Source organism: Palaemon carinicauda, chromosome 7 (assembly GCF_036898095.1).
Source record: "Palaemon carinicauda isolate YSFRI2023 chromosome 7, ASM3689809v2, whole genome shotgun sequence".
Lineage (NCBI taxonomy): Eukaryota > Metazoa > Arthropoda > Malacostraca > Decapoda > Palaemonidae > Palaemon > Palaemon carinicauda.
In genome coordinates, this window is record NC_090731.1 from 10,924,526 (window position 1) to 10,950,216 (window position 25,691).

The following is a 25,691-nucleotide window of genomic DNA, read 5'->3' on the forward strand; positions in this document are numbered from 1 at the left end:
TTTATCTTTTTCAAAGACTAAAGGTTTTGAGTTTTCATTGATGCAGTATGTATATCAAGGTCACATACAATTAGTAAAATTCCTTATCATTTTTGTTGACCTGTGACCTTGAGAAATAAAGCAAGGTCAAAATTACCTAAACAACAGAACCTTGAAAATAGCATCCAATTCTTAAGCTTAAAGACCGTTTAAATAGTTTCTGACATATAGATGGAAAATTCAGAAAGACTTAAAAAGGACAAAACTATTTGAAGAAAAATACTATTGTATTCCCTAAGGTATCTAACAATTAAGTTTCTGCAAATTCTGAGAGCTTAAGAAGGATGAAGACTGATAACTGACGTTCCATCAATAACAATTCCATAAGAAAAAGTCAAAAAATGATAACACTGTAATATTAAAGTGGAAGGAAAAAGGTAATAACTTCAGTACAGTACAGTACTGTTTAGTACACTACTTTATGCATTCATGGATGAAATTGAAAGTTAGCTAGACTACTAGTCAAAAACAATGTCCCATTAACAGAGAAACAAGACTTACAAAGAAGTACATGAATCTTGTATTACTCTTATGTTGAAGAAACATAGATGCTGACAAAGAAAATTGGGTAGAGGTAAAAAAAGAAATTACTCTAGGACACAGAGATTCACAATTAGAATCGGTGGAAAGATTGAATAGCAAATAATTGAATTAGTGGAAAGATGTGGTGTCTGGTAGCTGAAGAAAGACTGTGATCTAAAAAAAAAGTAAAATAGTTTAGACAAGAAAGGCGAAGAGATGAGAAACGGTCAATCAGAAAGGATAAACCTTTAGGATTCCATGGATAAGAGTGATAAAGGAGGCAATAAAGCACTCAAATGAGTTCAGAGAGGTAGAGAACAGGATTGAAGGGAGTAGAGTTAATTCATAGATCTAACCCTTTAAAAAGAAAAACCTCAGTTTATTAAATTAGATTACGTCTACAAAGCATGTGATCGAGTTGATAGGGAAGCAATGTGGAATGTGATGAGGTTATATGGAGTTGGTGGAAGGTTGTTGCAAGCAGTGAAAAGTTTCTACAAAGGTAGTACAGCATGTGTTAGAATAGGAAATGAAGTGAGTGATTGGTTTCCGGTGAGAGTGGGGCTGAGACAGGGATGTGTGATGTCGCCTTGGTTGTTTAACTTGTATGTTGATGGAGTGGTGAGAGAGGTGAATGCTCAAGTGCTTGGACGAGGATTAAAACTGGTAGACGAGAATGACCATGAACGGGAGGTAAATCAGTTGTTGTTTGCGGATGATACTGTAATGGTTGCAGACACAGAAGAGAAGCTTGACCGACAAGTGACAGAATTTGGAAGGGTGTGTGAGAGAAGGAAGTTGAGAGTTAATGTGGGTAAGAGTAAGGTTATGAGATGTACGAGAAGGGAAGGTGGTGCAAGGTTGAATGTCATGTTGAATGGAGAGTTACTTGAGGAGGTGGATCAGTTTCAGTACTTGGGGTCTGTTGTTGCAGCAAATGGTGGAGTGGAAGCAGATGTACGTCACAGAGTGAATGAAGGTTGCAAAGTGTTGGGGGCAGTTAAGGGAGTAGTAAAAAATAGAGGGTTGGGCATGAAAGTAAAGAGAGTTCTATATGAGAAAGAGATTGTACCAACTGTGATGTATGGATCGGAGTTGTGGGGAAAGAAAGTGATGGAGAGAGAGAAATTGAATGTGTTTGAGATGAAGTGTCTAAGGAGTATGGCTGGTGTATCTCGAGTAGATAGGGTTAGGAACGAAGTGGTGAGGGTGAGAACGGGTGTAAGAAATGAGTTAGCAGCTAGAGTGGATATGAATGTGTTGAGGTGGTTTGGCCATGTTGAGAGAATGGAAAATGGCTGTCTGCTAAAGGTGATGAATGCAAGAGTTGATGGGAGAAGTACAAGAGGAAGGCCAAGGTTTGGGTGGATGGATGGAGTGAAGAAAGCTCTGGGTGATAGGAGGATAGATGTGAGAGAGGCAAGAGAGCGTGCTAGAAATAGGAATGAATGGTGAGTGATTGTGACGCAGTTCCGGTAGAACCTGCTGCTTCCTCCGGTGCCTTAGATGACCGCGGAGGTAGCATCAGTAGGGGATTCAGCATTATGAAGCTTCATCTATGGTGGATAATGGGGGAGGGTGGGCTGTGGCACCCTAGCAGTACCAGCTGAACTCGATTGAGTCCCTTGTCAGGCTGGGAGGAACGTAGAGAGTAGAGCTCCCCTTTTTGTTTTGTTTCATTTGTTGATGTCGGCTACCCCCCAAAATTGGGGGAAGTGCCTTGGTATATGTATGTATGTATGTCTACAACATAAAGACAGGTACTGAAACCTATTTTGGTTACTTAGCACCTATAAATGTTTATGATGATATCAATTATGCGTGTAGTTTAAACCCGACTACATTGTAATGTTTACACAGGTAAAACAGAGACCTCATAGCTATTATTAATGTGTAATTGAATCAGAAGAGTTAAAATGTTTAATTCGATTTACTCTAATATAAAGTTTGTTCTTAAAAAAAAAATTAACAATATCTTATCCCATATTGGGGATCGCTCCCCAGTCATCACAAAGTTCACCATGAATAGTGATAAAATTTTGGTTGGCGGTACACCTTTAAACATATGCACTTGCATAAGGTAAAATAATAGGTATCTAGTCTGTATGGCAATCGTAAGTTTTCCAAAGAAGATTTAAAAACTACTACATCCCACAAATTGAAGGAATAACTACATAGTTGAGAAAAGTACTTACTATTCTACATGGGTATCACATAATTTATATTTCAATATAGATGTCAAATATCTGCTTAGTTAATGAATTGTTACTATTAGTAAATATAACTTAATGATCTGAGCTACAAATTAAATGCCTTAAAACTGCATAAATTATTAAAGCTGAATAATATAAAACCAGATTAAAGATAAAATAATTAAATGCTATGTATTCAGGTACACCGAAGGTTTTTTGTGCAAGAAAGAAACATCTTGGTAAAATCATTGCATTACAGTATAAACTCTTGGTCCAACTAAAGAAAAAGATATCTTATAAAAACAAAATGGCATTTTCGTAAGAAACAAAATCACAAACTTTTCAAAGCAATTTATTTTTCTTTTCCTTACCATGCAAACCCCCGAGTTCTTTGATAGGAGTAAACGATTTCAACAAAGCTGGAAACTTAGCTGCCAACATCTAAAACAAGGTGTTGATGGTTACTGACAGGTACCGGGGAATGTCCCGCCCCCAATTAGGTCGCTGAGAATCCACTTTGACCTTCACCTAGAACTTACGAGGTGTATGAGGTTGGAAATATAACTTGAAGGATTTGTCCTTTAATAGAAGATCTATCCTTGGAAAGGAGGAAGTTCCTATAACTAAACTGGCTGGTTTAAAATCCAAGAATGCCTAAACGTTCGGTCCTTATGAGTAGTAAGAGTGTCAACACCAATCTCTTCCTATCACCTGAGTCTGAGGAGATAGAGCTAGGTTACTGACGAAGACGGGTGGTCACAAAGGAAAATATATCTTAACCCTTTTACCTCCAGGCTCTTTGGAAATTTCCAACCCTTAACCCCCACGGGGTTATTTTTTCCCCAGCACCTTTTGCAGTATATATTTTTTAAATTGCTCTAACAGCCTTAATTTTTGTCATAGAGAGGTCAGGTTGGTCTCATTCTCTTAGAAAATGCCTGAATTTTCTCAAAAAATTATTAAAAATATGAAAAAAGAATTTTTTATAGCATTTTTTTGCAAGGACGTACCGGTACGTCCATGGGGGTAAAGGGATGTGTTTTGTGAAACGTACCAGTACGTCCTTTGGGGGTAAACGGGTTAATAGGAATTAATATACATATTGTTTTTATCGAGAGTACACCTATATGCGTACTACTTTGGCTGAAGTCAAAGTGGCTTCTCAGTGAGATGGCATGGGGGAACGTCCTTCCCCAGCTACTCACCAGTAACTATCATTGTTATAATACTAACAGCCAAGTTTATAGATTTGCTAAAATCATACTCCTAATAAAAGCACAAAGGTTTGTATATGTGTAGGAACAAATGGCACAATGCATTCATAACCAATCAATTGGATTCAATATTTTCTTAAAATTACTTCTGGTTTAGGTTATGATCATTCCACAAGCTAAAATGCCAAACAATTTGTGTTTACAGAAATGTATATAAAATGTACTACTAAATCTTCAATCAACTATAACACTAACAATTTATGATATGTAGACATTAAGAAATATAATGCATCATATAACCAAAGCATTGAGAAAGATGCAAAGCATCACCAGATTATGAAAATTTATCGTATTTGCCGTCTTCACACTGCGCATCACAGAATTTAAAGTTATAAAAGGGACTTTGACGAAGGAAAAATCTATTTCTAGGTGAGAGACACGTGTCGGCCAGTGAAATGCTCCTAAAGCACCATTTCTAAGGTATATAACTGCTATATATTACCAGAGAAAAAATTGCATGGGAATGCCAGGTCGAACCCAGCTCGCTCAACTGTATAAGGTGTCGGTATAATACTGGGGCGCGATAAATCACAACCAGAGGCCTCCCACCATTTAGATTTCTCCTGTCAAAATCCCCGAACAGCGAGGTGCCATTCGACCTCGTACTACTACTAGACAACCCACGCCAGTGACATCACTCCTTAAATAGCACGCAGTTTGTTAACCATATTTTGTGTTGTGTGTGAATTTCGCTGGTTTTTCTCTGGATTTACCTCAAGATTTAAAGTTATAAAAGAAGTTTAACTCAAATTTTGAAACTGTACTCTGGTTTATTGTGTATCCTGGTATACTACGTGTAATAGAATGTTCTCTAGAAATACACTTCAGAAGTAAAGATAAAATACCTGACCTGTATTTTTTTTCTTTTCCATTAACACTATTTTACAACTGGGTCTGGTTGATAACTGAAACTAATCAATTAATATGTGAGAAAATATAAGATTTAAAAAATAAAAATTCGTTGAATATTGTAAAAATACAGAGTAAAATTACTGGCCATTTTATGCATAAAATTGGCATGAGATGACTTAAGATAAAAAATATACCATAAAATAATCATAAATAAATATTCACATAAATTAGGCTCGTCAGAAATCACTGTAAAATACAGTATACGCATATTATCTTTGCAAATAATATCAACCTGTACATTGTACTATCACAGATTACACAAAAGATACTTTTCAACTTTATTACCTTTGTTCATTATCTTGACTGTTCAATATTTCTCTTTCAAACAAATCTTCCTCGTCCAAAAGTTTGCTATATCGGTCTGTTCTATGCACTGTACCTTTATCTTCCTCCTCTCCAAACCACATTTGGTCTTTATAACTATAATCATTGTTATTCATATCATCCTTTAATAAATCATCTTCGTTATAGTTCTTTTTGCTTCTCTGTCGAGAAGATTCATCAATAAAATGGTCCTCTAGTCCCCAATTAGGTGCTGTGTTATCAAACTCCACATCCTCTTCTATAACATTATCATACAAAATTTCGTCTGCAGGCTCCTCAAGCTTGTCTTCGTGTTTAGGTGTGGAATCCCAATTGTTCTTCTTTGAATGCGAATCAAAGTTTTGTCCAATTTTGGGTAACATTTCCTTTGTGGCCCACAGGTACACATCCAGCGTCTTTTCAGCACAGTGAGCGATAAATCGAACAAAAGGCCTTGTGTCCCCTTGATTTGCTAATTGCAAGCAGTCATAGTACATCATTCGGTCTTGTTTTCTTATAATAACTGGAGGATACCCAGCCTGAAAATCAGGTAAAAGACCATTATGTAGCGCAGTAGATTTCACATTTTACTTTCATTTGATAAGAAATTTGTTCTTCCAAATCAAAAAATATCGGTATACTATATAATTGAGACTAATTTTCAATTAAAGAAATGGAAATTATGCAAAATAATTTCCATAACTTAAATAAAACTCTAATGTTAAAAGTACAGAAAAGCTTTCAAACACCATAGCTGGGTAGCAATCAAAACAAAATTCTATTAATATAAATTGAAAAATATTGTTAAAAAAAAAAAGAAATATAAAACAAGTTAAAAAGATTGGGACTGATGACTTCCATTAAACAGAAAAATAATGAATTTAGGTAGCGCTCACCATACTACCAAAACTAATAATTCAGACGTCACATTAAAATTTTCAAAATATACATGTAATACTGTACTAACTTCAGAGTAAACCATCAAGAAATTAAAAAAAAAATGTATCTTCATCATTCTCTTTGAAAAAATTACAAAATGCCTCTGTAATAGCTTCAAAATCTGACAAAAATCCCAAAACAATATGTCTTTGTGAAAGAGACTATGTCCCAATTTGTTGATCATGCCTTACAGTGTAACAAAAAGTGGTGCCTCTTTTTCTTTTAAATTAAGTGAAATCTGATAAAAAATGTCTTCCAACTGAATATCACATAATATTCTTTACAGGAGCCCCCTACTCTGATCAAATTGTGATGCAATCATAAACAATAGTTCCTAAGCACTATTCTGTAAATTGAGAAATGCCAAGAGTTATCTTCCTTTTAAAGAAATATCAAAAGTATTTCCATTAGAAAATGTATATAAATCTCTTCTTTAAAGGTTTCTGTTTACCTGCACTACATCCTTAAAATCTTCTGTTGTTGCATGAAGTGTACCACCCCCAAACCTTACAAATCCCTCACAGCCACTTTTCCAGAGGGGATTTTGTGGTGATGAGATGGGGAGAAGCAAAATTGTTTGGAGGACAGCACTACTAATGACCACAACTTAAAATAGGGATACAAAATGTGAGTGGACTTGAATGGTGTATGTTGATTGACCATGTCATTTCCCAAGGGTTGAATAGAGGACAATAGATTTGCTAACCTTGCTGGTTTCCATTGAAGTGGTGTCTGATTTCAACTTTATTTTGTGATTGTCCCCCATGTCTGTATTGGAAGCTTATGTCTTTAAGGTAGTGCCTTAAACATCATGGGATCTCTTTTGTTTTGTATTGCATGGTGTCATCACCGGGCAAGAGGGGTGGCCCTAGGCTTATGCCATCTGAGATGACTGATTCTATCGTACCTGAAACCCTTCCTGACACCGACTCTTTCCACTATATCCCTACTATTTGTAATACCAGGTAACTCTTGATAAAAATTCCCTATACAGTAGTCTAAACTAAATAGAAATTAAAACAAACTGTAGTAGTAATGACACAAATTACTGTCACTTGTGTAGATTTGTAACAATAACAATACAAAATAAAGTCACTTGTGTAAATTAAGAAAAGAATGCATAACAGATATGTAGCGAAGGTCAATTTAATTAATTGAGTGGATTGAAAGAAATGATCCACTACATAAAATACTGGTTATATTAACATCCATGCCCAAAGCCATAAAAAAACAAATTTACAAATAAAGGGTAATCAGATGAAAACATAACAATAATGCAGAAAATTAATGGTGGTTATAAAGATGAACTTGGGAACAATAAAGTGAAGATGGTACAGAGAACTTAGTACTGTATGTACGTTCGCTAAGAATACAGTACAACAATCACCAAATAAGATCTTTTAGCAGATAGCACAAGAAGGAGCTCCCCCAAATAAAGCAGATATCTTCTGTTATCTTAACTATTATTTCCCTCCTTTTACCATATAATTGAGCACTTGGTGTCTCCATTCATGTCAAGTTAAAATACTTGTAGAATTCAAAAGGTCTTTTATAAATATGAATAGTGTATGTATGTAATATCCTAAACACTACAAAAAAAAAAAAAAAATTAAAAACCTTACCTGCATTAACAAAAAGTTCATGAGAAGCCTAGCTGTTCTTCCATTTCCATCTGAAAATGGATGTATGAAAACTAATTTATAATGAGCCAATGCAGCATATTTGATTGGGTGCATGTTCTGGGCTACGGCTGAGTTTAGCCAGGACACAAAATCTTCTAAGAGCAGCTCCAAATGCGTTGGGGGAGGTGGGATATGATTGCTGACATATACCTGTAAACAGAAATTCATTTAACTTTGTGCTTTTTCCATACAGTATATGAATCAAGAGGATATCATCTAATTATTTTAAATTGAAGCAACAAGAAAAAGTTTACACAATAAATCACAAAATCAATGTTTTATAACGTAAATTTTTCATTACAACTTAACACAAGGAAATGACAGTAGCGATCGCACTCCATCCATATTTTTACATAAGAATTTTGCAGTAGGTTAGCACATGACCTACATTTACAGCACTATATTACCTTAAATAATAATATTTCTACTACTTGAAATCAAGAATTAATGAGTTACTATAGCAAGATAATGAGCACAGTAAGGAGTTGCACTATAACCACACACATTTCTTGCCTGTTATCCCTATCATGGCATTAATGTGAATTTTTATACTAGATTTGGGTTTTTCTACAATAGGGGCAAAGCTTCTGCTTTTGAATGATTATTCTCTTCAGGTGTACTATTAACACTATAGTGAGAGAGAGAGAGAGAGAGAGAGAGAGAGAGAGAGAGAGAGAGAGAGAGAGAGAGAGAGAGAGAGAGAGAGAGAGAGAGAGAGAGAGAGAGAGAGAGAGCGTATGTGTCACCTTTTCAAATATGATTGTCACTGAAACACTATATCAACAGCCAACTTTTTTTCATTAATCCAAATTCGAAACAATTTCTCAACTTCATGCAGATATTTTTATTTTAGTATACTGTACTAAACTCTAGAAATGTTGGTCGTGTGGACACCTTTGTCTGTCTTTTTCATTATTTCATCTCTTAGTTCCTTCTTTTTAAGCTTATCACTTCTACTACCAATGTTTACAGTAGTCATAGGAGCCCTTGTGTATAGACAAACACTAAAAAAAACTAGTGAATTACATCAATGTCAAAAGTTACCATATTTTCAGGGTCTTGATTGGCTGAGGGGTACAAGTAGACTGGGTCATTTGCCTTGTCTTGGACAAGTCTTTTGTCTTGTCCAAGCATCTTGACATATACAAATTCTTTCAGGTTGTTCGACTTCCGAATTCTTGTTCAATCTCCAGGCCAAAAATTTCTTTAAAATTTTGTTCGATCACTGAATTGTTCAATTTCTGGGGTATTTGATCTCCAAGGTTACGGATAAAGTAACTAAATTGCGAACAAATTTAAATTTAAAATGATATTTTAATTATAAAATAAATTTTTGAATATACTTACCCGGTGAATATATAATAGCTGCAACTCTGTTGCTCGACAGACACATACATAAAAAAAAACTCGCGAGCGATCGCTATACAAGTTGCGGGTGTGCCCACCAGCACCAACTGTCGGCCAGATACCACTCTCGGATGTAAACAAAACCTTCAATTTCTTCTCATCCCACTGCGTCTCTATTGGGGAGGAAGGGAGGGTCATTTAATTTATATATTCACCGGGTAAGTATATTCAAAAATTTATTTTATAATTAAAATATCATTTTTAAATATTTAACTTAGCCGGTGAATATATAATAGCTGATTCAAACCCAAGGAGGTGGGTAGAGACCAGAGTTAATTATGTTTACAGCGTATAAGCTAAGAGTTTTTTCATTTTGGCAGTTATCAATATAACAAAACCAAAATAAATAGGTACCTGGTGAGGAAGTTGACTTAGACGATTACTCTGCCTTGTAAGTCTGTCTTCCTCACGGAGCCCAGCGATCCTCTTAGGATGCTGACAGACTCCCAGGAGCTGAAGTATCAAGGGCTGCAACCCATACAACAGGACCTCATCAAACCCCTAATCTGGGCGCTCTCAAGAAATGACTTTGACCACCCGCCAAATCAATCAGGATGCGAAAGGCTTCTTAGCCTTCCAAACAACCCATAAAACAATATTAAAAACATTTCAAGAGACAGATTAAAAGGATATTGGAATTAGGGAAGTGTAGTGGTAGAACCCTCACCCACTACTGCACTCGCTGCAACGAATGGACCCAGTGTGTAGCAGTCCTCGTAAAGAGTCTGGACATCTTTTAAGTAAAATGACGCGAACACTGACTTGTTTCTCCAAAAAGTCCCGTCCATAATACTTTGCAGAGATTTATTTTGCTTGAAGGCCACGGAGGTTGCTATATCTCTAACTTCGTGCGTCTTAACCTTAAGCAAACATCGGTCTTTCTCATTCAAGTGAGAATGAGCTTCTCGTATTAAAAAAATCTGATAAAATATGACAAAGAATTCTTTGACATAGGCAATGAAGGTTTCTTAACTGAGCACCATAATGCCTCAGATTTCCCTCGTAATGACTTAGTACGAGCTAAATCAAACTTAAGAGCTCTAACAGGACATAATACTCTTTCCAGTTCGTTGCCTACGATCTCTGATAAGCAAGGAATATCAAAAGATTTAGGCCAAGGACGAGAAGGCAGTTCCTTTTTGGCCAGGAAACCAAGTTGAAGTGAACAAGTGGCTTTTTTCTGTAGAAAAGCCGATGTTCTTACTGAAGGCATGAAGTTCACTGACCCTTTTAGCCGAAGCCAAGCACACTAGGAAAAGTGTCTTGAGGGTGAGATCCTTCAGGGAGGCTGAATGTAATGGCTCAAACCTGTCTGACATGAGGAACCTTAGGACCACGTCTAAGTTCCATCCAGGAGTTGCCAAACGACGTTCCTTAGAGGTCTCGAAAGACTTAAGGAGATCTTGGAGATCTTTATTGTTGGAAAGATCTAAGCCTCTATGTCGAAAGACCGAAGCCAACATGCTCCTGTAGCCCTTAATCGTGGGAGCTGAAAGGGAGCGAACCTTTCTGAGATGTAAAAGAAAATCTGCGATTTGGGCTACAGAGGTACTGGACGAGGACACAGATGCTGACTTGCACCAGTCTCGAAAGACTTCCCACTTCGACTGGTATACTCTAATGGTAGAAGCTCTCCTAGCTCTTGCAATCGCACTGACTGCCTCCTTCGAAAATCCTCTAGCTCTTGAGAGTCTTTTGATAGTGTGAAGGAAGTCAGACGAAGAGCGGGGAGGCTTTGATGGACATTCTTTACGTGGGGCTGACGTAACAGATCTACCCTTAGAGGAAGACTTCTTGGAAAGTCTACCAGCCATTGAAGTACCTCGGTGAACCACTCTCTCGCGGGCCAGAGGGTAGCAACCAACGTCAACCTTGTCCCTCCGTGAGAGGCGAACTTCTGCAGTACCTTGTTGACTATCTTGAATGGTGGGAATGCATATAAGTCCATAAAAGACCAATCCAGTAGAAACGCGTCTATGTAGATTGCTTCTGTATCTAGGACTGGAGAGCAAAAGATTGGTAACCTTTTGGTCAACGAGGAGGCAAAGAGGTCTATGGTTGGTTGACCCCAAGAAGCCCAAAGACTCTTGCCCACGTCCTTGTGGAGGGTCCATTCCGTGGGTATCACCTGACCCCTCCAACTGAGACAGTCTGCCAAGACGTTCAAGTCCCCCTGGATGAATCTCGTCAACAGGGAGATGCCTCGAATTCTAGACCATAAGAGAAGGTCCCTTGCGATCTCGAGCAGCGTGAAGGAGTGTGTGCCTCCTTGCTTGGAGATGTACGCCAAAGTTATGGTGTTGTCTAAGTTGACCTCTACCACTTAGTTTCGAAGAAGCTTCCTAATATCATCAAGGCCAAGTGGACTGCTAATAGCTCCTTGCCGTTGATGTGCATGCTCTTCTGACTTGAGGTCCACAGACCAGCGCATTCCCGACCGTCCAGGGTCGCACCCAACCCAAACCCGACGCGTCTGAGGACAACACGTGGTTTGGGTTCTTGACTGCTAGGGATAGTCCCTCTCTCAGACTGATATTGCTGTCCCACCATTTCAGGCATGCCTTTATTGGTTCGGAGACTGGGAATGATACCGTCTCTAATGTCTTGTCCTAGTTCCAGTGAGAGGCTAGATGGAACCGGAGAGGCAGAAGGGGTAGTCTCCCTAGTGAGACAAACTGCTCCAGGGATGAGAGAGTCCCTACGAGACTGTTCCAACTCCTGACTGAATAAACGTTTTCTTTTCAGCATTAGTTGGACTTCGAGCAGGGCTTGACTGCGAATCTCCATCCCCAAAAATAGAATAATCTGGGATGGGATCAGTTGGGACTTTTAGGTTGACCACAAGTCCCAACTCCCTGGCCAAACTCAACGTCCAATGTAGATCCTCCAGACAGTGAAGGCTGGACAATGCTCTGAGAAGCCAGTCGTCCAAGTACAGGGAGGCTCGGATCCCCGATAGCTCGAAACTGGTACCCCACATTCCTGTAAACAAACCTCAGAAACGGTTGGGAATCCGGGTGTATAGGAATGTGGAAGTATGCCTCCTGAAGGTCGAGAGAGACCATCCAGTCGCCTTGCATAAATGCTGTCAAGACAGCCTGGAAGACTTCATCGTGAAGTTGTCTTGACAATGAACACATTGAGCGCACTTGCCTCTTACGTACTCCTGCAGTGAACATGGCTGCCAAATCATGGAGCCATCCCTGAGGGACTTGTTCCTGCAGAGAACGTGGCTGTCAGATCATTGGAGCCATCCCTGAAAGCCTTGTTTATGCATGACATAATTGTACAGCAAAACTTCAAAGGCTCGAAAACAGCTGTGAAGTTGACCTGTAAAATCTTGGAGCGTCTAATGGCCAGGCGCCAGGGAGAGTCTATGAGGTTTGAGAAGTCTATCTGGGCAGAGGCAGGAACTCCCAAGCCGAGCACTTCTCTCGTGTCATATCAGACTCTCGCTCTATAAGCCAGTTTAAAAGAAGGGAAATAAAAGGCTGTATCCCCCAAACTCCTCCTGGTGATAAACCAGTCGCCTAGCAACGTAAAGCTCTCTAGGAGAGCGAGAGAGCACTAGCTTATAAAACAACGGCTTCAAAGTAGCTAGGCCTAGTGTAAGCTCTGACGTTTAGGCGAACGAGGAGCAGCAGTTACAAAAAGATCCGGACAAAGATCCTTAAAAATCAGCATGATTTATTTAAAGTCCATAGAGGGCTAAGCAGCTTTAGGCTCCTCTCCGTATGACAGAGTCCTCAAGGGAATATCAGTAGGAGGGGGAACAGCAACTTCCTCATCTGAAGGAACCTTGTCCGATAATAGCTGAGTCTCAAGCAAGGGAGAGACCTACCGTGGTGGCAATGCTTTACAAGCAGAGTCCACACGCACTGGTGCATTAGTAGCGGACCAGGACGCAACGTCATGTAACTGCTTGACAGTCTGTGAACTGTCAACAACAACAGGTGCGAGAGACCAGGACGCAACGTCATGTAACTGCTTGACAGTCTGTGAACTGTCAACAACAACAGGTGCGTGAGGACGCACAGCGTCCACTCGAGACTGCTTTGACCGCCTAGACTGAGCAGTCAAAACAACTCTAGAATGCGGAGGTTGACGCTCAGCGTCAAAACAAGTCAACTCCGATTGTTAGCGAACGTCCTGAACATCAACAGGAGCATCAGCAAGTGGCCTAACGTCCAAATGTGGCTGAAAATCCACACGAGACCGCATCGAGTGTGGTTCTAAACAACCTGACTGACGTGACTTAGCTACGCCAACGTCAACAGGACGCACAAAGGAACGTTAGGGTGGCTGAAAGCCAGAATCTCGATGAGATAAACGGCTAGGCTCAACGGACTTATCGGCAGAATAGTCTTCCATAAGGGAGGCAAGCTTATTCAACGGAAATGGTTGCGGTAAGAGACGAGGGTAACGTCTGTGACCGCAAAACCTTGCCAACAAAAAGACTCTCGGAGTCTGTGTTACGCTTTTGTTAGGCGGCGAGCAGTCTTCCGATGACTGCATAGGATCAGAGCTGTACTAATGGCTACAACCAGGACGCTGGACCTGTCCTGAAAGGACTGACTTTCGCTTAAGGGCCTCGAAACCTTGTTTCAGGTTTCTTATGCGAAAAGCCTTCGGATGACGAGGAGAAAAACGTCTCTCTCGCCTTATGGTAGGGGTGATCTTGGTAAGATACACCCGATACCATAGAGGGAACGTCTGTTCGCTGATCAAGGCCTCTCGAACCCATAAGTCGTACGACATTACTTCTCCCCTGGGCTTGGGAGCTTGCAAGAGGTCTTGGACTAGGCGAACGACAGGCACGAACAGACGAACCCTCGGTCGCAACACTGAAAACACTTTGCGCAATATCACTTTATCACTACGATTTTCTGTTTTGCACTTATTTCACTGAAATCGAAACTTTTACTGTACTGATTTCTACCTGAAGCACGCAATTCTACCCTCATCAAAAGGTAGTAATTGCGAAATCAGTCGTATAATGCAAGCACATTAATACCAGCAAAAAACAGTAAACATATTTTAAGATAAAAAATTCAGTGGCTGGGGAAGAGACTAAACACTAGTTCATTCAAAACTACGTTTTCAATCTCTCACCGTACATTGCCTGGGGACGAGAATAAAAAACTAAAAACTTTTTATCCTTTCTCCCCGTACAGAGACTAGGGACGAGAGTAACTCGAGAACGTTACCCGCTTGAACGGAACGTTTTCTCTCCTCTCTCTCCCTCTGTCTCTGTCTTTCTCTCTCTCTCTCTCTCTTGATTTTGCACCTAAGAGAAGAGCCCACTTACGTTTCGTCAAAAAAACATGTTAATTGACCAAAGGAAAAAACTGAAAGGTTTTTCAATTAAAAAGTTCTTTTAAAAAAGAATTTAAAACATTTAAGCTTTGAAAGAAGAATGAACAAAACGTCAGAATCGATTTACTCTTTCTGCAAAGTGAAACCGTGATACTCTCTCTCTCTATCGTAACGATAGAGCGCAAACTGCGTAGCATAAATAAACTAAACGTTAGTTCATCTTTGAAACAGTACGAAGACTATTCAAAGAAAATCTTTCATAAAATATCTATTAAAAAATATTCATTTAAAAAGTTTTAAATCATTAGCTCTTTAAAAGCTATTTACGATTGAAAGGGCTCAACGTTGTTTAACTTCGGTTTCCAAGTTAGGACCGCCTACTCTCAGGAAAGGTCGCATATAAACAAATCATTAAAATTTATTTTTATGTTTATTATAAATGGAAAGTTAATCGAAGAGGCCTAATAAAGGCGGTGAGATATAAAATATATAGAGGAAAATCTATAATTAATTTATAACGTGATAAGATAATTGCTAAAAGCCTAAACACACTTCCGTCTAAGGGAAGGGTCGGCCATTTAAAAGTCAAAGAAAGTCCATACTCTCTTTGTCATCAAAAATTAAATCTATCCAAAAACGAGTTCAAGGATTTATTTGAAGAAAAACACCTGTACTGCGAAAGCTCAAACCAAATTAAAGTACTTCACCAAATATGATGGGAAAAACTCCAGGTTCAACAGCGAGTAAAAGTACGTCTTGTCGACACGTCGACAGAGAAGAAATTGAAGGTTTTGTTTACATCCGAGAGTGGTATCTGGCCGACAGTTGGCGCTGGTGGGCACACCCGCAACTTGTATAGCGATCGCTCGCGAGTTTTTTTTTATGTATGTGTCTGTCGAGCAACAGAGTTGCAGCTATTATATATTCACCGGCTAAGTTAAATATTTAAAATTTAACAATAATAATAATAATAAAAATAATAATATTAATAATAATAAGAATAATAATAATAATAATAATTTTAAATATAATAAAACTCGGTAACATAGATTTGAATACTAGGGACCCCTAAAGAGTACTTCTCTGGGATCAATGCAAGGGTATATGCACAGGGGTGATAGCAGCAGACATATACCCCGAGGAGAACAAAAGCAATGAAAGACCCTGCCAGAGTTTTCTTGGGCATTACTCGGTACAATTCCCACAAATGCTCCACTCATTTCCTGCCCTCAGGGCAAAAGCCCGTCACTGCACTGGAGGCCACAACCTACAGTCAGCATACGAGGATGCCTGCAAATAATCATACCCCACACCATAGAGGGAGTGTATATCTACAGACAGTTAGACTAACCAGCAGCCAATTCCACCCCTTCCCTGGCAACAAGCTTTTTGTGTCCATTCCACAATTAACAACCACTATTCACTTCCTGAAAAACTAAATAAAATTAATAAGTTTGACAGGAGCTGACTATACATTCATACACAACAGCAGCCAAAGTAAAAGTGAGGGCTCTTCGACTGGAATGGGGGTGGGGGGGCTCCTCGCCCTACGCCTTCACCAGTTGGATAACCGCTTGTTATCCAAGTTTAATGACCGATTCCAGCTTGTGCTCAGGTATTCTCCCTTAATCAATGGGCAACAGTTTGAATGTAGCATAGAAACAAAGTAATCTTATAATATTAACACACTGAAAAAATGTCTTCACCTGTGTGGTGCGTAGATGACCCGCTTCCAAGGGATCAACATGACCAAGTACTCTACGATGAATCTCCAAGATGTCATGTAAAGATATACGGCCTATCCTATGCACCAAGGTAGTATTGATATATTTGAGAGCCATGTCTAGACCTAAAATCTCGTTGTGCTCCATCACGCTCTTGCCTGGAAAACATTTAGCAATATAAAACCAAAATCTAAAATCAGGACATTATTATTATTATTAGCTAAGCTACAACCCTAGTTAGAAAACCAGGATGCTATAAGCCAAAGGGCTCCAACAGGGAAAAATAGCCTAGTGATGAAAGGGGACAAGGAAATAAACTGCAAGAGAAGTAAGGAATTATTAAAAAAAATATTTTAGGAACAATAACTTCACTAAAACAGACCTTTCATACATAAACTTTAAAGATAAAATCATTTGCTGCAAGTTTAAGTTCCACCAATTCATCTATCTGATTAGGAAGATCATTCCACATAGAAACCTTTTCATTATAAAGACCTTTAATGCCATCACCTAGTAGTAATAGCCATACCTCATGTGAAGTCACTATTGGTTCTAATACCAGCGACAAAACACGACAACACAAATTACACCTTCGAAAAACCTCTATACCCGATACAGTAACTAACATAAATTGTTTGATAGTCCTACTTTCTTTACTGCCTTTCTCTTAAAATTATATATTTCCATTAATCTAAATTAAGTAAACAGAAATTTGCATTTATTTTTCCCATAATTTCTCATACTAAATTACTCAACTTGAGGTATGCCTCTATTATAGCACTAGCTAATATAATTACAACTGACTGACAGGACCGACCATTCATACCCACTTAGCCATGAACCTTGCTTAAGTAAAGAGATAAAATCTTTTAGTGTCATTACAAAACAGAGCTGTGCAACCCATATGTTAACTGACATAAAAACAAAAGGGGACTTACTAACATTTATGATAAAAAAATCATATCAACTTTGAACTGATAAATCCCCGATAGAAGGGTTCCTCTTTCCTCTGACAACTACTGATTTCTACAAAAATAGTTAATCTGCAATTGCTGCAAAACAACTTGATAAATATCAATTTAGGTATTATATACCTGGTACACTTGTAATCAAATACAATAAAACCCTTGCAAACAACAAATAAAAGAAATGATAACTGTACTATTATTATAATGAGGTACGCTGCAGCTTCAATTAAAAAACTACAATGCTAGAATTCCAAGAGCATCAATAAGCAAAGCAGCCAATTAATAACTTATCATACACAGCAAAACTACCTTTTTAAACAAAATACACACAGTTACTTCATACAAGCAATACATTTACCATTTGAAGATACAACACAACACCTTTACAAAACAATTTAGAATTCACACTCAGTGCAGGCTGTAACAACACAAGTTTTCGAGGCTGTAACAGCACAAGAATTTTCATAACAATACACAGAAAAAATTACCAAATGAATGGCATTTCAATAGAGTAATATAACTGGTAGAAAAACAATATGAAAGACAAAAAATAATATACTCTGTAGGTTACCTCCAACACTAAGACGTGTTTCTAGAATCATTCGAGTTTGTGATAGCGTCATTGTATTTCCCTCGATACCAGCAGTATGGTATATATATTGGTAATATGCCTCCTTCTTAATACGACGAAGGGACGAAGACGAGTTTGGTATTTTCTGAAGGTCGTCCCTTTTGCCGTCAATACGCGACAGGAGAATGGTATCCATTTCCTCGACAAGTGGTCGAGTACGTCTGCGATTCCTATTGGGTATAAGAGAAAAGGAAATTCTGAAATGGTGCATGTACTTGTACAGTAGCCTCAATTATCCCATGGAACATTATATACTCAGCCACTCTTGTAAATGCTAGTAAGGATCAAGAGATTCTCTACTACATGCTATCCTAAATAATGAGGAAAAAAAATAATTCAAACTATTCATGAAAGATCCCTTGTGTAAAAGTCATTTATTTTGTATATACCAGTAAGTCATACCTAATGTAAATTGTTTTTCAATTATAGGTTACTTTTCATTAATAAATGATAGTTGAAACAAATGCTAATATTTTCATATTTTGCCAATAAAATATAAAACTATTTGAAAAATGTTAGAAGCTTAATTAATCATTTGGTTTTTTGCTTTAGTGGCAAACCAAGGTTGCACTAAGTGTCTATAAGTGGTTTTCAAGCGGGGTAATTCATGTTATGTAAATTTTTATAATTAGTTATGAGTCTTGGAACATTTTATTGGCTTAACATAAGGCATGACTTTATAACATAATTACAGTATAACTCCAATTTGGACTTGGCCAATAAAAGCAATGAAATTTGCAGAAAAATTATATATTTCTTTTACATTTTCCTAATTAAAAACCTCTTATTCGACTGTACTCATGCAGTACTGGATTGCTAAAAAAATAAAATTAAAGTAATTCATATTTTCCCTAGGTATACAAACCTAAGTCTTCTAATATAGGGATATGTCTTCAGCTGAAATAGAAAGGAGTAATTACTTTTAAAATGACAAATTCGTATATAATTTGTATTTTTCCTAACGATACACACCTAGCTATTTACATGGGGTAATTACTTCGGCGCAGCCGATGATGAGCCATAAAGTTTTAACGAGGATTTCCTACCCCACCGCTAGTTAGCGGGGGGAGGGGGGGGGGGGAGCTCGCTACCCCTCCACCCTCACACACACCGGTAATTCGTCCACTTTACTTAGAGGTAAGACTTATCTTGGGGGACAAGGCTGGCGGGCACATAACTGTAAATAGCTAGGTTTGTATCGTTAGGAAAAATACAAATTATCTACGAATTTGTCATTTGTTCCGTAACTGAATACAAACCACGCTATTTACATGGGATGACTCAACCCTTAGAAAGGGAGGTAAGTCCCTTGCCATACTCGCTTTGGCTTGCCCGGGGCCCCCGAACCCGAGTTCATGAAGCAACTCCAGGATCGGGGTCCCTGCACCTCGCAGGCAGTCAAGGACTGCTGCGGCCTACGTAAGTTGTGTGTGAAGGTGAGCAGTGACACGCCCTAGGAAGTTGACCTGGAGTCCTTAATAAGGAAATCTAGGCTAGGACTACCCAATACCACCTCGTCAGGGTATGTGGACATAACAGTATTACAAATTAATACTAGTAACACAAGGAAGCATGGCTTACCTGCAGAGGTTCGAGGTCAGCTGTGCAAAGGACCCAGGATGCTGTTTTTCTCCAAGGGAGGAGAGGATGAAGAAAAGAAAAGGGCCAGACAGATCTTTTCATTCACACAGACTAAAACTGGGTAACAATGCCCTGAACCTTCTGCTACTTGTCCAATTAAGAGCCTGAGGTTAGATCAGCTGTTGTACAGCCACCACAGGGCCGATAGAAAACGTATCGAGCCTCCTGTGTGTCAGGTCTTGCAGGTAGTGAGCCGTGAAGGTAGTCTGACGCTTCCAGACCCCAGCTTGCAGGACCTGCGTCACAGAAAAGTTCTTCTTGAAGGCCAGGGACGCAGCCATGCCCGACATCATGCGCCCTAGGGCGCCGTGACGGGGGAGGGTCAGAACTCAAGGCCAGGTGAATTACCTTGCGGATCCAGGCCGAGATGGTGTTTTTGGTGACCCTCTTCTTCGTTGGCCAGGTGCTAACAAACAAGGCTCGCACCTGGGGCCGGACTGCAGCTGTTCTCTTCATATACAACCTCAGACTCCTAACTGGGCACAGTAGGAGATGGTCTGGGTCATCTGTTACAGAACGAAGACTCGAGACCTGGAAAGAGTCGAACCTAGGGTCCTGCACTCCCGGGTTCTGAGTCTTGGCAACAAACTCAGGGACGAAGCTGAACGTTACCTCCCCCCATCCCCTTGAATGGCCGACGTCGTAGGAGGGACCATGTAGTTCGCTAACCCGCTTGGCCAAGGCCAATGCTAGCAGGAACACCATCTTCCAGGTAAGGTGGCGATCTGAAGCCTGGCGTAATGGTTCATAGGGAGGCCTCACTTCCGACTGAGGGCAGGTAAGTTCATAACTCCGTATGAGCAGGGACAGTTCCAGCGAGGAGGAAATGTCCATTCCTTTGAGCCTGAAGGCAAGACTTAAGGCTGAGTGATAGCCTTTCACTGTCGAGACTGAAAGGCGCATTTCTTCCCGCAGATACACAAGGAACTCCGCTATTGCTGGTAAAGTGGCATCGAGGGGAGAGATACCCCTTCCACGGCACCAACCACAGAAAACTCGCCACTTCGCCTGGTAGACTCCTGCGGATGACCTGCGCAGGTGGCCAGACATCCTTTCCGCAAGTTGTTGCAAAAATCCTCTCTCTTTGAGGAGATGCTGGATAGTCTCCAGACGTGAAGTCGAAGCGAAACTACGGCTTTGTGAAAGATGTTGGAGTGTGGTTATTTGAGTTGCTTGTGACGTGGAGGGAGTTCCCTCGGGATCTCCGTGAGGAGCTGCAGAAGGTCCGGAAACCACTCTGTGTGATGCCATAGCGGAGCTATCAAGGTCATTGAGAGATTGACCGATGTTCTGGTCTTGTTGAGGACCCTCCACATCAGACAGAATGGGGGAAAGGCGTACACGTCGACGTTGTCCCACTGTTGTTGGAAGGCATCCTGCCAGAGAGCCTTGGGGTCCGGGACTGGGGAGCAGTACAGCGGAAGCTTGGTGTTCAACGCCGTAGCGAACAGGTCCACAGTCGGGAAACCCCACAAAGCCAGGAGTTTGTTGGCTATCTGAGGATCCAAAGACCACTCCAGGTCCGACCGTTCCGCAGATCCATAGGGATCAAGATGTCCGGGGAGTCGAGTCTTCGACTCCACCGGGACTTCAGTCGCCACTGAAGGGATCTCATCCTGAGGCGACTGCTGGGGACAAGAAGGGTTAGAGAGGAGAGGTGGCCGAGGAGACAAAGCCACAATTGGGCTGGGAGTTCTTCTCGAGTGAGAAAAGGTCTCGCGACCTTCCTCAGCCTTGCTATCCTTTCGTCTGATGGGAAGGCTTTGTGGAGATTGGTGTCTATGATCATGCCTAGATAAACCAGTCTCTGAGAGGGCTGCAGAGAAGACTTTTCGAGGTTTACCACGATCCCCAGATCCCGGCAAACCTCGAGGAGCTCGTCTCGGTGGCAGAGAAGGGATACCTCCGAGTCTGCCAGGACCAGCCAGTCGTCCAGGTAACGAATGAGACGGATGCCGGTCCTGTGTGCCCACTAAGAGATGATGGTGAAGACTCTGGTGAACACCTGAGGTGCTGTGGAGAGATCGAAGCACAACACCTTAAACTGGTAGATCTTGTGATCAAGGCAAAATCTTAGGTACTTCCTTGAAGACGGGTGGATCGGGATCTGGAAGTACGCGTCCTTCAGATCCAGTGTGCACATGAAATCTCGCGGTCTCACTGCAAGCCTGACCGTGTCCGGTTGTCTCCATGCTGAACGGAGTCTGTTTGACAAACCCGTTCAGGGTCAAGAGATCGATGACTGGTCTCCAGCCTCCAGACACCTTTTTCACAAGAAAGAGTCGACTGTAGAAGCCTGGGAACCCAACCACGACCTCCTGGAGCGCATTCTTCTCCAACATGGTCTGGACTTCGGCCCGAAGGGCCTGACCTCTTGCCGACCCCATGGCAAGAGAGCTCAGCGACACTGGATCCACTGTCAGGGGAGGTAGAGATGCCGTGAACGGGACGCGATACCCTTGAGAAATCACAGAGATCGTCCAGGTATCCGCCCCGAGTTGCTGCCACCTTACTGCGCAACTTTGAAGGCATCCCCCCACTGGTGGACATGCAGGGGGATTGCCACCCCTAGCGCTTGCGGCCTCGGCCGGTACCTCTAGGGTTCTTGCCCCTTCTGCCCTTGGCAGGAAAGGGCTTAGACACCTTGGGCTTTGCTGTTACAGTTGTCTTCTTCATGTCCCTGGCAGGGCGGGGCTGCTGTACTGCCGGAGGCTTGTAGGGCCTTGATGTCAGACTTCCTCCACCTCTCGGCAGTGAGCTCCACGTCCTTAGGCTCGAACAGACTCTTGCTGAGGACAGAAGAGTGTCTGAGCCTACTAGTCTTGGCGCTGGGGACCTTCTGGTGAAACCTCTCAGCCACCGCGTCCCGACGCTTAAGGATCGTGTTGGCCCACAAGCTCGCGACCTGGTGGGACAGGAACTCGATGGTCCGAGGGCCCGAGAGGAGGAAGGTCTCCAGCGCTTTCCTGGTGCTTTCCTTGGAGAGTTCCTCGGATTGCACCAGAATGCCCAGAGACCCCAGCCAGATGTTTAGCCATGAAGCGGCCTGCATGGCGCACTTAATGACCTTCTCCTGACTCTGGATCTCAGTGGCCGAGAAGAACACGTGCCGGTTGGAGAGAAGAACACGTGCCGGTTGGAGAGTCTCTCAAGAGAGACTCCCCCTGTGAGAGCTTCCACAGAGTGGTGTAGGGGAAGACTCAGAGAAGACTCCTCAAGGATCTCAAAATACCTCCTCTGATGGACTCGAGGAGGAGGGAGGAGCTTATTCCCGGCACTCGACCTGCTGCAGGAGGCAAGCTCCGCGAGTTGTCCCTCGATCTTCTCTCTGGCACTCCTCATCCCCTGAGACCAGGGTAAAGCTGTACTGTCCCTAGAGGGCTTTTGAGTGCCTGTGCGTGCGTCTGGGAGAACTCGCCGCGAAGGCGATAATACTGTAGCAGGGTCCCGAGAGACCTGTGGGCGACGGTCGGGAGGGACCGTCCTATTTGCTGCGAGGTCGCTAACCGCGCTGGCGATTGTCGGCGCGCATAGCGTGTATCCGGAACAGGCTGTTTTGGAGGTTGCGTGTTGCGAACTGCATGATGGAGTTCTGGAACGCCCACAGTTGCCTTGAACACAGGCACAGGGCGCGTAGCTGGAACTGGGCGCGACAGATGAGCGTCGCGCGCGATAGTGTCGGCAGACTCGTGCGGTTCCAAAGGGGGCTGTGAGCGCCTGTGCGCTGACTTAGCCATCTCTGGAGCAACGTGCTGAGTCGGCGCAACACGCGATCGCGTTGGAGAACGCGCAGGGAGCTGGAACAGGAACTACGCGTGAACGCGCATCGCGAACCTCTTTGGGTGAGCGCGATAATTCCAAGGCGCGTGAGCGCTGAGGATGGAATCGCGCGTGAACGTGCGTTGCGCTTTTTCCCCGTAGGGCGCGACGAGTCCGCAGGAACCTGTGGGCGCCTGTGCGCCAACTCTGGAACCTGTTGGACCGCGCGCGTTGGAACAGGAACTGGGGGTGAACGCGCTGCGCTTTTCCCCCATATGACGCGACGAGTCTGCAGGAACCTGTGGGCCGACTCTGGAACCTTTTGGACAGTGCGTGAAGTGACAGGAACCGGGGGCCAACGCGCGTCGCGCTTTCCCCCCATAGGGCACGACGAGTCCGCAGGAACCTGTGGGCGCCTGTGCGCCAACTCAGGAACCTGTTGGACCGCGCGCGTTGGAACAGGAACTGGGGGTGAACGCGCGCCGCGCTTTTCCCCCATAGGGCGCGACGAGTCCGCAGGAACCTGTGGGCACCTGTGTGCCGACTCAGGAACCTTTGGGACCACACGTGATGTAACAGGAACTGGGGGGCGTGGCAGGGCTGGTAAAGGTGGACGCGTGGGCGCCTTTGAGCGCTTGCGCGCTGCATCAGGATCAGCTGTCGATGGGCGTGGGCGCGCAGGGGAACCCTGGGGCGTAACAGGATCAGAGGCGCGAACACCTAGCGGTGAGCGCCGAAGCGCTTTATCAGCAACATCAAGAACAACAGCAACGGGCGCAGGCAGAGCCTTACGCTTAGAGACGAGAGGCGCAGTTTTGCGCTCAAGTCCCTGAGACCCCGAAGGGCCTGGAGACTGCGCAGTGGCAGACTCAGGGGGCGCGTCAATGCATCAGCAGTCTTCGATGTAGATGGTTGAGGAGACCCTTGTCCCGAAGGACAACCATCCTCCAAAGGGGATCACGAACGATCCCCAGAGAGGTCTAGGGTGGTAGCTGGAAGGATAGGAGAACGGCGAGTCGTCTCCTCCGCACAGGATTGTGGGGACGACAAGCCGAAGAGGCGCCTCTTAACTCCTTTAAAGGGAGAAGGAAGGCCTCTATGGCGAAGGGGAGGGCGAGCCTTCCGCCTTATACGCCCACGGGGGCCGTTGGATCAGCAAGCTGACCATCATGGGGCCTCCGAAGAGGCGTCTCTACCAGAGAACTCCCCCGAGAGGGAATCTCAGTGGAAGGAGAGACCGAAGGACTCAGCTCCTCCCTCGAAGTGTGTTCGGAGGGAGAGACAGAGCCTTCAGCTACCTCAGCCACAGGAACAGGTGTTTGGACAGATCCATGGGATGTTTCCGAAAAAACTACAGTACATCAACTACAGACAGAGGATCTATCTCCGCTGTAGTTGACGATTGTTCGGCGACCGCACCCCGTTTGACCATGTCAAACAGGGCTTCCTTGGAGGGCGAACCCTGTAGCCCCAAGGAAGCCCGAAGCTGAAAAAGATCCTTGTTAGACATAAATACCTCCTCCGAGGGGGGAGGGGCAGCCGCCTCGCTATGGTAGGCAGGGGCCTCTCCCTTACCACGGGATCGGTCAACAACATCAACATTACGGTCTACGCTATCGCTCGCCGGCCTCTCGGAAGAGGCCGCCCGAGCGGGAGCTTCGGAGGAGGAATGGGCGGCGGAAGAAGAAGACCTAGGATTTTCTCTCTCCCGAGAAACCTCGGAAGGAGAACGATCCCTTTTAGCCGCCTTCTTACGTCGCCGGGCAAACCTCTCCCACTGGGAGGTAGACCACTCCCTACACTCAATACACAAATTAGCACTATCACACCGTTGGTCCCTACACTGAGGGCATAAGGAGTGCAGATCTGTCTCCACGGCCGACATAAAGGTCCCACAAGGGCGGCCGGGAAGACCAGGGCAAGTGCGCATGATGATAATAGAGGCCAACTTCACACACAAACACTGAAAGAAAAAGCAAACAAAAATTATGGCAGTCAAAAGAGAGGAGAGCGCTGACAGGTCTGTCGTCTCTCCGAGCCAAAAGTAAAGTGGACGAATTACTGGTGTGTGTGAGGGTGGAAGGGTAGCAAGCTACCCCTCCCCCCCTGCTAACTAGCGGTGGGGTAGGAAACCCTCGTTAAAACTTTATGGCTCGTCATCGGCTGCGCCGAAATAATTATCCCATGTAAATAACGTGGTTTGTATTCAGTTACAGAACAAATTTGTAATATGTTCCTATCAGTACTGTACTGTAAACAAACCTTCCGTCTTTTGCTCCTCAAAGTAGTGTGCAGTATACAAAGCTTTCATCCTTTAGAATAAAGAAACTCGTTCATTGGTGGGAATAAGTCCCCCAAAAGCAAACTGGAAGCAAGGAAGGT

The 25,691-nt window shown here is 42.7% G+C and overlaps 1 protein-coding gene across 1 annotated transcript in view; it reads right to left on the minus strand.

The window, feature by feature from the left end:
- Positions 1-1,288: 1,288 nt before the first annotated feature.
- Fic (FIC domain protein adenylyltransferase) overlaps positions 1,289-25,691 on the minus strand; it is a 35,789-nt gene continuing 11,386 nt past the window's right edge. The window contains exons 3-6 of the mRNA XM_068376550.1: positions 17,850-18,079; positions 16,293-16,468; positions 7,804-8,013; positions 1,289-5,781 (exon numbers count right to left, since the gene is read on the minus strand). Coding sequence (XP_068232651.1) covers positions 5,221-5,781; positions 7,804-8,013; positions 16,293-16,468; positions 17,850-18,079 — 1,177 coding nt within the window. The 3' untranslated portion in view covers positions 1,289-5,220. The remainder of the gene's footprint in view (positions 5,782-7,803; positions 8,014-16,292; positions 16,469-17,849; positions 18,080-25,691) is intronic.